This window comes from Amphiura filiformis, chromosome 17, assembly GCF_039555335.1.
Source record: "Amphiura filiformis chromosome 17, Afil_fr2py, whole genome shotgun sequence".
NCBI lineage: Eukaryota > Metazoa > Echinodermata > Ophiuroidea > Amphilepidida > Amphiuridae > Amphiura > Amphiura filiformis.
The window spans coordinates 33796792-33811408 of record NC_092644.1 but is presented as its reverse complement, the minus strand read 5'-3'; the positions used below and the strand labels follow the sequence as shown (position 1 = coordinate 33811408).

At 37.1% G+C, this 14617-nt stretch overlaps 1 protein-coding gene across 1 annotated transcript in view; it reads left to right on the top strand.

Annotated features, from left to right (window-relative positions):
- LOC140137159 (macrophage mannose receptor 1-like) overlaps positions 1 to 13121 on the top strand; it is a 33641-nt gene extending 20520 nt beyond the window's left edge. Inside the window, exons 7-12 of the mRNA XM_072158813.1 lie at positions 2390 to 2634; positions 3943 to 4105; positions 5826 to 6080; positions 8684 to 8845; positions 9971 to 10075; positions 12708 to 13121. Coding sequence (XP_072014914.1) covers positions 2390 to 2634; positions 3943 to 4105; positions 5826 to 6080; positions 8684 to 8845; positions 9971 to 10075; positions 12708 to 12853 — 1076 coding nt within the window. The 3' untranslated portion in view covers positions 12854 to 13121. The remainder of the gene's footprint in view (positions 1 to 2389; positions 2635 to 3942; positions 4106 to 5825; positions 6081 to 8683; positions 8846 to 9970; positions 10076 to 12707) is intronic.
- Positions 13122 to 14617: the final 1496 nt, after the last annotated feature.

Sequence of the window (14617 nt, the reverse complement as noted above, 5' to 3'; positions counted from 1 at the left end):
TGTCAAAATTTTTTTAAATTTATGACATTCTGCACATATCAAGTAATAATTACAATGCAGATATCAGTATGAAACACACCAATTTAGATATGCATAGATGATAATTAATCTTATTGTTGTTTGGAGGCTTCATTTGTTTCGGAGGCTTCAATTGTTAACGGAAAGTTTGTATTGGGTCCCATTTTCAAGCGGTGATATATATCTCCACGATTTAAAAACATGTGACTTGAGGATCTATTTTGCTACATTTTGATAAATAGATTGGATGAGCTCTTTTATTTATATTTGCACAAGCTTGCTGAACAGTTTGTTTCGGAGGCTTCAAAAAAGTTAACGGAAAAATGGCTCTTTGAAGTCAAGATTTTATAAAAATTTTAAAAGCTTGCAAATCGACTAATTTTTGTTACCCATTTCAAGTTAAGATAACAACTGTTATGAATCAAGAAGAAGTGAAGAAATAACCAAGAATTATGAACCAAAGCTACACCCACAAAGTTTGTTAACAATTGTTAACGGAAAATGAAGCCTCGAAGCGACAAATATCGAAGTCCGGTTCTCAAAAATACAGGGCTGTTCACAATTAAATCTAATGTGGCAGTGTTTACTGAACATATGACTGTACTTTCAGGATAAGAAAAATTATCCATGAACTAACTGAAGAAAACACAGGGTTTTACAAAAATGTTACTGTTTTTTATAGTTTTTCAAAATGGCAATATTAAGTACATTTAAGCCTGCTAAAACTGAACGCAGTAACTCCCAAAGCTGATTATGCCACCCAAGGTAGCTGCTAACTAGATGACTTATGTGGCCAAAAATGATGGAATTCTGTGGCTTTATTAGAACACTACGGATTAAAATGTTAAAAATCCAAAGTTACACCCTTTACCGTGAAAATGACCGTATGCCATTCAAATCAATAGAGGTTATCACGTTAATCATGTGTGACTTCTAACAAAAGGCGATGGTTCCCGTAGTATTCCTCATTCAAACCAATTCAATGCACGACCTCGGAATTACTTGTATGACTTAGGCGGGCTATTTTGAAACAGTCATGGTTGCACATGCAGGTACTTCTTTTGAAAACCCTAAACAAGGTATAGCAGTCGCTGATAGGATATGCAACTTATAGGGCACGGATATATTAGAAAACCAGTTGCAATTTGATTTGTAAGCTTAGATATAAGCATTGGGCTTTTTCAGTTGAAATTCATGCACCCTTTGGAAGACATGACCTTCATCTTCCACACAGAGGGGTGTAGATTTCTAATATAGTCACCCATTCAGGTAACCCCATTTGAAATTCACACTCCCTGTGTGGGAGATTAAGATCATGTCTTTCATAGGGGGTGTATGGATTTCAACTGGAATAGTCCAATATGTGAAGCCCTTGCCTATGCTCTGAAAGGCGGTCTATAGGTGATATGACCAGACCAAATGATGTTTTGAAAATCAAGTTATTATCATCAACTTTCGCAGTAGCCAAATGCACCACCATGAATAGAGATGATGGACAGTATCAATTATCTCACATTTTTGATTAGTTTCTAAAACTGGGATCAAAAAAATCCCCAGATGGGAAATCAGCTGACAACACCAAGACCTGTGCTAGAGATACATCTTATTACATCGGTTGCCAGTAGGAATTGCTCACCATCAAGTGTTGACAAAAGCAACAGTTTTTGCTGAAACGTGAACAAGTAAGTGCAATTTCTGAATCGGATACAACTTTGTTTACTGAGTTTACTCTACCGATCCGAATCTGTTCTCCTATACAGCTGTGAAGCTTTAGTTATCACAGACACATTGGGCAATTCCATTGACGCTTCTCACCATGCCCTGATGCGCTACTGCCTTGGAGTGCATTTTCCAGATCGCCTATCAAGCGACAATCTGTATGCCGGGCAAAAGTTGCACCAGCGACATTGACACTCACATGCAACAGGCTACGGATTGTGGGTCACGCAATAAGGAGACCGGAAGTGCCACTTTCCATCATCCTCCATTCTAACAATCAGGCCACAGAAGCCTATCGCCATGGTGGAGCACTTCGCCGCACATATCTAGCTCAGCTCATAGGCGATCTGAACGCCATTAACTTCACAATCAAGGACGCCTTCAGAGTAGCGCAAAACCGCACAGAATTGCAGAGACTTGTGGGATCTGTTAAATAACTGTATATATTATAACTCTTTCAGTCACAACGCCTCATGTTCTTGAACTTGAGTTGCATCACCTTAGTAGTAGTACCGATCCTGATGAATTTGTTCAATCTTGGTTGCATGTAGTTGTGATGAGCTGTAATTTTGCCTGTATCTCAAATTTACAATGTTCTAACTAAATCATGTGGCATTATCTTTGTGTTTCCTCTTATGTAATTTGCATACAGACCCCACACTGCCAAGTAACCCACCAATGGGAGCCAACTGTGCTAGAGAAGGCTACCAATCCTACTTTGATTCTTGCTTCCGTGTGGTGACGACGGCAGCAACCTTTACCGATGCTCAAGCCGTGTGTGACGGCGAGTCAGCCCAACTAGCCTCACTGGCTGACCATTACCAGGAAGCACTTGTCAAGACTTTGATGTATCATAACAAATTTAGCTCCATGTGGCTTGGCTTGATGCGTGATCAGGTAAGGTGGCCCCAGGCCCGTAGCCCAAATTCACAAAAGTATACCAAAAGTCCCAAAATTTAAGAATTTGGGAGCGTAGCGAGCCAAAAATCCGATGTTTTAAAGCTTTTTCGGTCAAAAAAAGGTCCAAATTTGGGGAAGAAAGTCAACTTTTCACAAAATTGCCCTCCCTTTGAAAAAAAGTCCAGTTTTTCAAATTCAGCACTAGCACCCCCCCCCACAAAAAATCCTGGTTATGGGCCTGGGTGGCCCTAAAAATATACTGTATTTCGTCAAATAGTCGCCCCCCCCAAATAAACGCCCCCATCACTTTTTTCAGCCAAGATGTTTCAAAAATGCCGATATTTCCATGCTATCTTGTGTAGTAAGCTTACCAAGTTGTGCACATGGTCAATAATAGCGTCAATAATTGGCGAAAATCTGGATCAGAAACCCGGAAGTGAACCAAAAATCAGTGTCATAAGTTCATAGTTCGTCATTTTAGTGTGACTTTTAAGCTTACCTAATGATTTTAACGGGAATTGTTGTGCTTAAAATGACCTCTAATAAACGCCCCCCCCCCCCTTGGGAAAATGTAACGCCCCGGGGGCGTTTATTTGACGAAATACGGTAGGGGGAAATCACCTTGTATTGAAGGACCAGAATTTTATCCAGATAATTTTGGAACATTATTAATTCTTCTCGGTGGTGTGTGTTGTTTGCTGTGGTCGGACAAATTCATTCATAGCTAATTTGCCAAGTTGGCAACACTGAATATCAGAGTACTTAGTAGCCTAATGTAGTGGATAAGTTGGCAACACTAGATATCAAAGAAGCCCTATTTGGTGTATAAATTGGCAACACTGGATATCAAAGTTGCCAAATTAGTGGATACAATGGAAATACTGGATGTGAAAGTAATACAACACTGAATGTCAAAGTGCGACACAAATAACACTGTTGTATTTCAATGTGAAATGGTAGGTCATCAGTCATGTGAAACAGCCTGAGTGATTTTCACCAAAACACACATATGATGGCAGATAGGTCATTATGTGAAACAGCAATTTTTACAGTCAGCCAGATACAACACAATGACAAACACATGTAAATTACGTTTAGCACATGTGCCGTTATGTGAAAGTATTAATTAATTACGGTAATAATAGTTATGCAACATCCACAGCGAGGATATGGGAATTTTAAAGAGTTGTCTACTTACTTCCTCTTCCAAATTTCACGAAAATGTTAAAAATATCAAATAATGAAAGGGATGACAAATTTGTCTGTGTTTTAATTTTCCAATCAATTCCTCATTTAACTTTTCAGGACACGGGAACTTATGGCTATGTAGACGGCTGGCCTTTGACTTTCACCCAATGGGGTCCAAATGAGCCAAGCGGTGGTGGATGCGTTACACTGAAATCAGATGAGACGTGGGATGCTATACCGTGTGATGACATAAGACCATTCATCTGTAAATACACACAAGGTATGACAAAGTAGATATGGGCTATTCTACTTAACATCCACACTACCTCTGTGGAAGATTTTGGAAATATCTTCCACAGAGGGAGTATGTTTTTCAATGTAATTGGTCAGGGTTAATCATTTTGAAACCCCTACTTCCTCTGTATTATGGCTTCACCTATATCGTCATCATCAGCCGTATTCAGCCCACTGCAGGGCGAAAGCCTCCCCATGCAAGTTGGCACCAAAGTTTACAGTCATTTGCTTTTGCCATCCACCTGATCCCTATGAAACTGGTTATCAGTTGATCTTGCAAGATGGCCAGCCTAATGCCACGTCATCTCCTTACCTATATCAGGGGTCCGCAAAGAGCGGCGCGCAACACATGTGGCACGCTGTGGCTTCCCGAGTGGCGCGCGGCGCCGTTTAAAATTTTTTTTTTTAATCAAACCCTTTGATCAAACTTTGCAGGAATATCTCCAATAGTCTATATTTCAACATTAAACAATGCGATTCCCATGTTATCCTTGTAAAAACAGGCTAATGTTGCACCAAATGGCGTCATTTGCACCTCAAATTTCAAAAAATCAATAGCTTCACAGGGGGGACACCCCCCTCTGACTCCCCCCTCCCCCGGCGACTTCGCAGCCATTGAGTGGAGCTTTGCAGTTTTCTTTTATTTCATGTGGCGCTTCAACAAATCTATTTGAGGAAGCCTGACCTATATCTTCCACAACTGGATTGAGAATTTCAAATGGAAGTTACCCAACTGTCTATTTTATTCAAAACTCATACTCCCTTTGTGCGGGAGTTTGTGGAAGACTTAGCTAAATCTTCCACAGGGGGAATGCGGATTTTAAATAGAATAGCCCAATGCACAACAAGAATGGATATGGGAAACGTGTAAATGTGCAGGGCCATATGATAAATATGTAAATTAGTGAACTTTTCCAATATTGACATCTGTGCCAAAAAATACAAATGGAACTTTAAAAAGCATATTTTAAGGAAACGGTGCACTTTGTTTTAAAAGATTTGCTCAGAGTGAATATAGCGTTCAAGCCTGCATGTCAGTATCGCACAGCACCGCCCTCAAGAGGGCTAACAACATAGAGTTATACAGGGATATAAAATTAAATTTGCTTAAATTTCATTGTATTCCTCTTATCAATACAAGTCAAAAGTTTGCACCATCTCTGATGTTTGGTTCTCACACTTAAGAAAGAACACATGACTTCTTGTATATGGGGTCCAAAATTCAAAATGCTCCAATATGCCTCAAGATGTTAGTTTATAAGGATTCGAAAAAAAGATTTTAGCACAAAGTGCACAATACTTGTCATAAAAGTGATGTAATAATCAGATTAACTACCATAGCAATAGGTTAAAACAATTTTCGAATATATCGCGCTGCACTACAAGCAGATTGCACTCATCACTTGCGTATGTCTCCAATCATAGATTGAATACAATACCACTCTTTTCAAAGACGAGTGATCAGCATGATATGGTTCAATGCAGGGGTAGTGCAGCGCGATATATTCAAAAATAGTTTTAACCTATTGCTACGGTAGTTAATCCTATTATTACCTCACTTCTACGGCAAATAGAGGAGTGATATGATCACCACATAATTGCATCCTGGCATCTGTATCTTATCGAAACATCATAAAAGTGGAATTATGATGTGTGTTACATGTGTAAATCCTTATATTTTACTTGTTTTTTGTTTTTTATCACAGCTGTACAACCTCCAACACCAACTCCGCCATCAGGCAATTGTCCCAATGGATGGGATCGATTTAACGACCACTGCTATCTCTTTGATGAGTCTCTGTCCCTAAGATCTTTTGATGCTGCTTCATACCAATGTCAGAGCCAATTCGGTGCTAGGTTGGCTAGTGTCCACAACAGTGATGAGTTAGAGTTTATTAGACAACGAGCTGGGGCAACTTTCACTGTTTCTAGCATTTGGATTGGAATGCAGAGATGGGAAGGTAAGAGATGTGTCAAACAGTTTATATTTTAGAGAGCCCAGACTACAGCAGCTGAAGGGAGTATCCCATTATGCTTTGCGATACCACAATAGTTAGTATACAAATATTGAATGTTTATGAGTAGGCCTACAATGGTAAGAGTTGAAATATGAACTGTTCCATTCAACGAGCATACCTGTCAAGTGTCCCGATTTTGGCGGGACATCCCGATTTTAGACCCCCGAAAACATCATAAAATCGGGATGTCCCGAATTTCACATTTGAATGATAAAAAAAATTCCGGATCTGAGAAAATCTCCAATTTTAAAATGAAAATTCCTTAGAACCCTGACTGGATGACTCGACTAAATAATGGTACTCATTTAACATGCATGTGGTCAAATTTGTATATTATTGAGAACACCTTTTCATGCCCAAAATTTTAGTCCATTATCGGACCAGCATGTTATACTGATTGTGTCGGGTTTTGCGTTCAAAAACTCATCTCTTTTTCCTCAATGAATATTACCCAAGTAAGAAGTATGTAATGTGTATTAATGAACGGTGACGTTTGAGATGATGCTGGACTGATGATGCTGATGCCGTATAGGCCTATGTATACTCTAATATCAAGTCATGTTTAAGTCTAAATGGAAGCAAACTTCGGTCAAAGGTTTGATATGAACCTTTTACCACTGTATCCTTTGGCTTTGTGTGAATGCGAAAATGGTCACTTGTTTATCCACTACGCATGAGGGAAAATTTTGCAAAATTAAAGTCCAATTGAAGACATTTGGTGTATCATTTAAACAGAAAAAAGGACCCGAACCCAATTTGCGAGATTTCAAACTGACACTCTACAATTTTAGAGACTCGCAATCACTAATACATGCATGGATCGATGCTGACAAAATGTCATGGGCCCTACATAGGTCCTAAATGCCAAAAGCCGAGAAATATCGGGTGTTTCTCTATTCAAATCTTGCAATATCTGAACGCGTACGTTTTCAAGTTTTTGTACGCGTTGGACTTTGGGACTTTGGATTTGAAGGAGTCAGCAAAGCGTGTGGCTGAACGCGTAAATATGTGTGTTTTGTGCGTTAAAGTAAACCCTGATTGTGTTGCTATCCATAGGTTTCAATATTTAAAGGGGCATTTCGTGATCCACAGCCTCATCCCCCCACTTTTCCCAAAAAAAGTTGAGATTTTTACACCACTGGATACCTCTGGCTACATAATGTTTATGTACCAAATATTTCTTGCAGATTAATTCGTTTAGCCAAAATATCGCCAAATTTGAATTTTGTTCTGGTGCACCAGAACGAAATTACAACACATTGTCTATGGAGCAGTGTAATACACATAATCATGCATAACTCACAAGCGCAAACTCGGAATCAACTGCAATATTGGAAATAAGCTTTTTTTCGTGGATATCTACTGAAAAATGTCATAAAAAGAGGATGCTAGGATCACGAAATCCTCCTTTAAGTGGCTCTGACTTATTTTTTGTATATTTGATAAGGAGCAAGGAGGTACATTGCAGTGCATGATAGGACAACCCCTTGAGCTGCTATGAGTCTAGACACTGCCATGTTTGTGTGTTGCTCATTGAGGGTAAAATTATATGCGATTAATAGTATGGATTGGGCTATTCCATGTCCATGATATGCGCCCCTTATTTAGGAAAACATGATTTTAATCTCCTACACAGGGTGTAGATTGAAAAAGGAGTCACCCATTCAGGTAACCCAGTCTGAAATCCACACTCCCTGTGTATAAGATTAAGGTAATGGTTTCAATTGGTTTCAACTGGAATAGCCCATTATTACAAGTTTTCAGGATGTGGGTATGGGCTGTGGCTGTGTCTCAGAGTTTGGGCGTGGGTCTGGGTGCATTAAGGTGTGCTGGGGTGTGTGTTTATTTTTGACCACTTTCGTTTTTGATAATTGATGTTTAATTTAAAACACCAGAGCACAATCCTGTCACAACGACATATAAGTTGGTTCATCTCAAGTTCGATAGTGATGTACATGCATATTTCGCTCGCCGTAGTATTAAATCGCACACGTAAAGTTAATCGCCCTGAGTGTACACGCACACGTACAGGGGCGGTTTGTCTGCATGCTTGTGGCGCAACTGCGAAAGAGCATTAACGTCGCTAACAAACTTGAGGTGAACCAAATTATAGAAAGACAGACATTGATAGGAAACTGCACTGTGGTGCGCGCTTCTAACTAGCTGTTCAGAAATAGGCTCTCATCAATGTTGTCACACAAAAGTCACTAACCTGGCTACCTATATCATCACATGCCACACTTCTTATACAGTCTACCATCTTGGTGCCTTTTGAGAGACAACAAAGAGCAGGCATGAGAATTTTCCTTTTTTAAAAGAATTTTCTTCTTTTTTTTTTTGACCAAATTTCCATGTTTTTATTTCTTTTTAGCCTATTTTGAGCATTTTTTGCCATATTTTAAGCTCTTTTTCAGAATTTTCCTTTTTTTCATTGAAATATTCTCATGCCTGAATATATTCTCATGCATTTCATTGAAATGTTTTCTCATACCTGAATTAGAACAAATTCAGTTCTAATTTTCACCCCATTGGCTTTATCCTTCCAGATCGATTCCGATGGACTGATCAGAGTCTGATTGACTATGTGAATTGGGACACGTTACATCCTGGAATGGATAACTGTGTGGAAATGGACATTGATAGCCACGGCAGATGGTCATCAGAAAACTGTAATGATAACAGTGCCTTCATCTGCAAGAGCCCTGTCTGTAAGTCATCATCGACAAAGACTGTACAGACTTTAATGCTCTGCCATGCGCTTTAACGGAAAAAGTTGTGAAATTTTGAAATATTTTCTCAAAATATCAAGAGCTATCTTAAGAACTACTGAACCAACACTAGGCTTGTTTGTACTCATTTTAATGCATTTTTCATGCTGATTCCAAATATGGTCATGAAAATTTACATTTCTGAAATTTTTGAATTTTGAAAAAATATTTGAAACATGTCGTCTGCATTCGACACCCGCGTGAAGAGAGTTAATTACTATATCTGTAAACTGCCATTGAGTAAGTATAATAGGAATGGCTATACCAGTTGACATTCATACACCTCTTATGGAAGACATGAACTTAATTGCACACCCAGGGAGTGTGAATTTCAAATGGAATCACCTAAATGGATGACTTCATTTGAAATCTCTACACTTCCTGTGTGGGAAATTAAGGTCATATCTTCAACTGGGTATTTCAAGTGGAATCTGCAACAGAAGATTTCTATGCTAGGTATTAAAGCAATTTGTGACATGATCTGGTCCATGGGGGCCAAAGGTTGCAAATTTGAAATTGAGATAAAGGCAAAAATATGGAGTAAAAAACAATAAAATACATAAGAAAATACACATCACAAAGCTTCAGAACTTCAGAACCAAGTATGCTAGACCTTTGGGTTTTTTTCAGTATTTCATAGCCTATTGTTTGTATAAGGTAATAATTATAGTAACTCAATTTTCAAAGATGCCTTCTTTGGCCCCCATGGAGCTGATCGTGTCACATTTGTTCAATCTCTTTGAATCAACCATCAATGCTGCTGGATTCTTGTTATTGATGAACTATCAACTAATTAATCAGAACTAATGGTAATTTTGTATTGGTCAATATCAATACATGCAAAGAGTCCTATGTTATCACAATTAACAACAGTCAATTAATTGATTTAATTAATTAATTGATCAAGCGATCAAACTAAATTGGTAAATATTACAAATATTCAACAACAACAAAATCAGGTTTGAAAAAACTTAACAATATTTGAAATTTTGAAATAGGCATGATACTAGTTGATAGGGCTTTGACATTGATATTGTTTTTAACATTTTCTGTCACACTTTATAGTGGTTATGATACCACCAACAGAACCAACACAACCACCAGAAGTATCAGAAACTCCAACACCACCACCACAAACAGAAACTCCACCAACAGCCCCACCACAAACAGGTAGGTCAAGGTCAAAGTGGTAGATGAATACAATGAAGATGCGTGTATTAGTTGTTATTTGTCTGAGTGTAAATTTTCAGCTTCAGAAAAGAATATCATATTCATACATCATCACAGGCTAAATAAACAACTTTGTTTCTTGTAGGTGGCCTAAAAATAAAAATCGAACTGTGTTTTTGTTTTTTATTATAATACAATGGGACATTTTGACATCCAACAGATCGATACAAATGTTTTATTGGTCTGGAGAGGAGGCATTTATGTAGACCATAATTCAATATGACCTTCATCCAGCGAGGACCAGCCAAGCACAAAACGTTTCTTGTTTAGCACAACTAGCATATTCTCTTCAAACATTTTTATCGTAGGTCTATATTAATCATATTGACCTGAATAGGATTTGTTTGATATTATTCTTGATTTTGAATAGTACTATAGGCATACCTGTTTGTTTCCTTAGCATTAGGTTAACATTGTTACACATCTGCAGATGCCCATAGGTTCTAGTATGAACTTCCATTTGATATTCTAAATACCATTTTAAACCAAGCACATGCCCCTCAAATCGAAGCCTTACCTCTTAAGGGATCTAAAATGGCGTTTATTGCGTTTCGACAGTATTATTTGTGGGACATGAGAGCACCTCAGACCTATCGAATTGCATTCTGAATACGAAGCATGTCTTTCTGATATCACATAATTTTCATTTGTTGAAAATCACAATATAATACAAATTTTATGACAAATTATAAAAATTTGATATTTTTCAAATTTTTGATATATAACAGTCCTCGAAGTAAATTATATAAATCTAATGATATATTCTTAAAGTGTATGTAGCAGGAGGAAAAGCCGACGGTCAATTGAAAATTTTGACCTTTCATATTGAAGATATAGATTTTTTCCAAAAAAGACCTATTTTTTTTTGGTGTTTTGGGAAAAAAAATCCATATCTTCAATACGAAAAAGGTCAAAATTTTCAATTGATCGTCAGCATTTCATCCCACCTACATACGTTAAGTATAAATCATCAGATTTATAAAGTTTACCGAGTACTGTTAAATATCAAAAATATCAATTTTAATGATTTGCCATAAAATGTGTATTAAATTGCGAATTTCAAAAAAACAAAATTATTTGATATCAGAATGACATTCTTCGTATTCAGAATGCAATTCGATATGTCTGATGTGCTCTAATGTCCCAAAATAAATACTGTCCAAACGTTCATACCCCAGCCCTTAACAAGCAAACATGGTCCAAAGGTCCCTTAAACGTACTATACATCAAATCAGAGAAGGTTAATAAGAAAATTATAAGTTTTAGGAACTTATAGTTTTTTTGATTTCATATTGCTTGTAAAACAAAATACCGTATTTCGTCAAATAAACGCCCCCGGGGGCGTAATATTTTCCAAAGGCGGGCGTTTATTCAAAGTCAATTTCAGAACAATAATTCCCGTTAAAATCATTAGGTAAACTAAAAAAGTTGTGGGGGCGTTTATTTGAGGGGGGCGACTATTTGACGAAATACGGTATGCAGTAAAAAAGCCTGTTAATTTTTTTTTTAATTTTTCATTTGCAAGTGGATAATTGTCCAAACAAGGACACAATAAAACTTTGCTATAGCCTGTCTCCTCTCAAGTATGGAGTAATGCCATGTTGGATATTTTCCCGGGATATTTTGCAGTGGCAGATTTGAAGCTTGCCTGAGTGTGGGGTGTATACACAAGCGTAGCAGGGCAATTTGTTTTAATGGTGGTGATGCAACCGCGTTAACACTGATTTGAATCTGCCTGTGAAAACCAATTAGCGTTACTCTCAACTTAAGACGAGACACACCATATTCCAGCCAACTTTACTTGGCTAAAGCACTTTAATTAATAAGTTTTGAATACATGATCAATCAAACTTAATATCTGTTATAATACCATGTAATTGACTTTGATCTTAATTTATCTTAAGTGCATTCATCAATGAACTTGATATACTCTATGATTGGCTTTTGATCACCATGATATGCCTAACTGATCATGCACTTGTTGTGTAACATTATATAATACTTCCTTCGTTATGTGGTTTTGAGTGCATCCATCTGCCTTTTTTGTGCTTAATGCTTTTCTGAAATATACTTGTGTGATAATTTGACTCAGGGTTCAGGCTTGGAGAGGGGTGTCGATGAGGTATTATCCAATTACTTAGACAATAAAAGAGTCGAGATGCATCATGGAGATTTCCATAATTATCTTCATTAGTTCATATAATAATATCAATGCATAAACATCTTAATATTCGATGTGTGTATACATGAATCTTCAATGACAATGTTCACTTCAGCTAGCTGCTTATAAATATATGACTGCTCTCTTTAAACCCGAATCAAAGAATGCTCCTTTTTCTTTCCCTCAAAACAATTAATATTTATTCCAGTCGCGTCTCGCTTGTTAGACTCGCGTAAGCTAAGACACGCTGGATGCTGAAAGACCACGCAACAAATGGCGCGATTAAAAACGCAAGATAAGCGGAGCTTGATAATTATCAATTAAGATCTAATGATCAATTGGATTGATCATGACAACTTGTATACAAATTTAAATGCTATGTCATAAACTTTACCTCAATTATGTATGTAGGAGGCTTATCAACGGGAGAAATCGTAGGTATTGCAGTCGGAGCGACCGCTGGACTAGTCGTCGCTATCTTCCTCATATTATATGCATGCACTAAAGACAGCAAGAAGCCAGACCAGGAACAAGGGGTGGTAGCATATACATCCTAACCAAACATACAAAGGCAATGAAGATGATCCTGATGAAATCCGATGAGCCAACCATTGCTTATTAAGCTTATAATTTATGATGTTAATGCCAGTAAAAGTGTTTTCTGTTTGTAAAACGGGTACAAAAAACAGTTGTATTTCACGAAATAAGAAAAAAATCTTTTGTATTATATGCAGCACAGCAGTGGAGTAGATTTCTTTTTGACATGGGGGATAGGATTGGAAAAATTACTTGGAAGTATTGTGAATCCATTGGCGACAGAATAACTTGATGGTACAAATGCGCGCAAATATTTTTTCCATATTGAAGCTTAATATGGTGAAATATTGTGCAAAAGTGGAATAAATTCACCCAAAGCAATAAAAAAGTTGGCACTTTTAGGCTAAACATGGCCAAATATGAGAAACCCCCACACAGGTGTCAACATTGGGTGATAATTGTATGGATCATCCCCCCATCAAAATATTGTGAGGATTTATCCCCATCCCCTCCTGATCTATGTCCTATGTCTATGCAGCTCAGTACCAAGTGGATTGCTTCTGCCATTGGGCTATTCCATTTAAAATGTTTATAAACGTTGATACAGCAATTATGTTTATAAATTGAACAAAACTTTTTTCAATAATAAGTAATAATTGAGACCTAAAACATTGTAGATAATGTACAAACACCCATTCCTAAGGCCATCTTAATTAAATCCTGTGTCTCAAAGCTGCCGCGCGCGTTAGTAAAATCGTACGCGTAGTCCTCTTTGAAAATCAAGAAATGATTTTTTCGCAAACTTTGGACACAAAAATAATAAAAGAGAAGAATAATGGTTTGTAGCAGTGACTTTTTTGTCTGCTATTCCAACATTTGCAACATTGGATATTTTTTTGCACAAAATGCTTGTCCGAAATCCTGTACTGACACAAAAAAAAATTAAAATTAAAAAAAATACAGTAAAAAACACCGGATTCCGCATTAGGTTTTCAGTTTCTCACAAGCTTTGAGACACAGGATTTAATTAAGATGACCTAAGTGCTTTTCTTGTAACTGGCACACTCATTTGTGAATTTATGTCAGCAATGGGGTTGTACATGCATACACAACCCAGTAATGCTAAATAATGTGAAGGGGCCAGAGTATAATATACGAAAGGAGATAGTGGGTGTGAAATGTTAACAGTCATACCAAAGTATGGCCGCTGGTGGCATCAGCAATTTTTTCTGAGGCAAACATTTTGCATTTTGGGGTATTTTATTTCATTTTTTTCTGATTGTAACCCCCTTGGCACCACCACTGTTGTTAGTTACTCCCTATTCCAGAAAAATACAGCACTTTTTTGGGATTAAAAAAATATCAAATTCTGCCAAATGAAACATAGCTGAATCCTAATCATTCATTTAGTACTAACCGGAAATAAAAGAAAAAGTTCGATATTTTACTAAATTCTTGACAAAAGAGACAAAAACATGCATTTACGGTATGTTTTCTGACAATCGAGTTGCAAAAATCAAAGATTTGGAATGATGATATATTCTGAAATTTTGCTCCAATGCTCACTTTGTTGTGTTACTTAAATTAATGATTGCTTATATGAATGAAAGATGTCTTTTCCAAAATTCAGAATGCATAAATTGAAATAGGACTTATTACAAGTCTTTAGACTTGATTGTCACAGTACCCAAAAAATGCATGATTATATTGGGATTTAGCTATGCTTAATTTGGCAAAACAGGATAATATTTTTTTCATCTCAAAAAATTAGTGCCGTATTTATC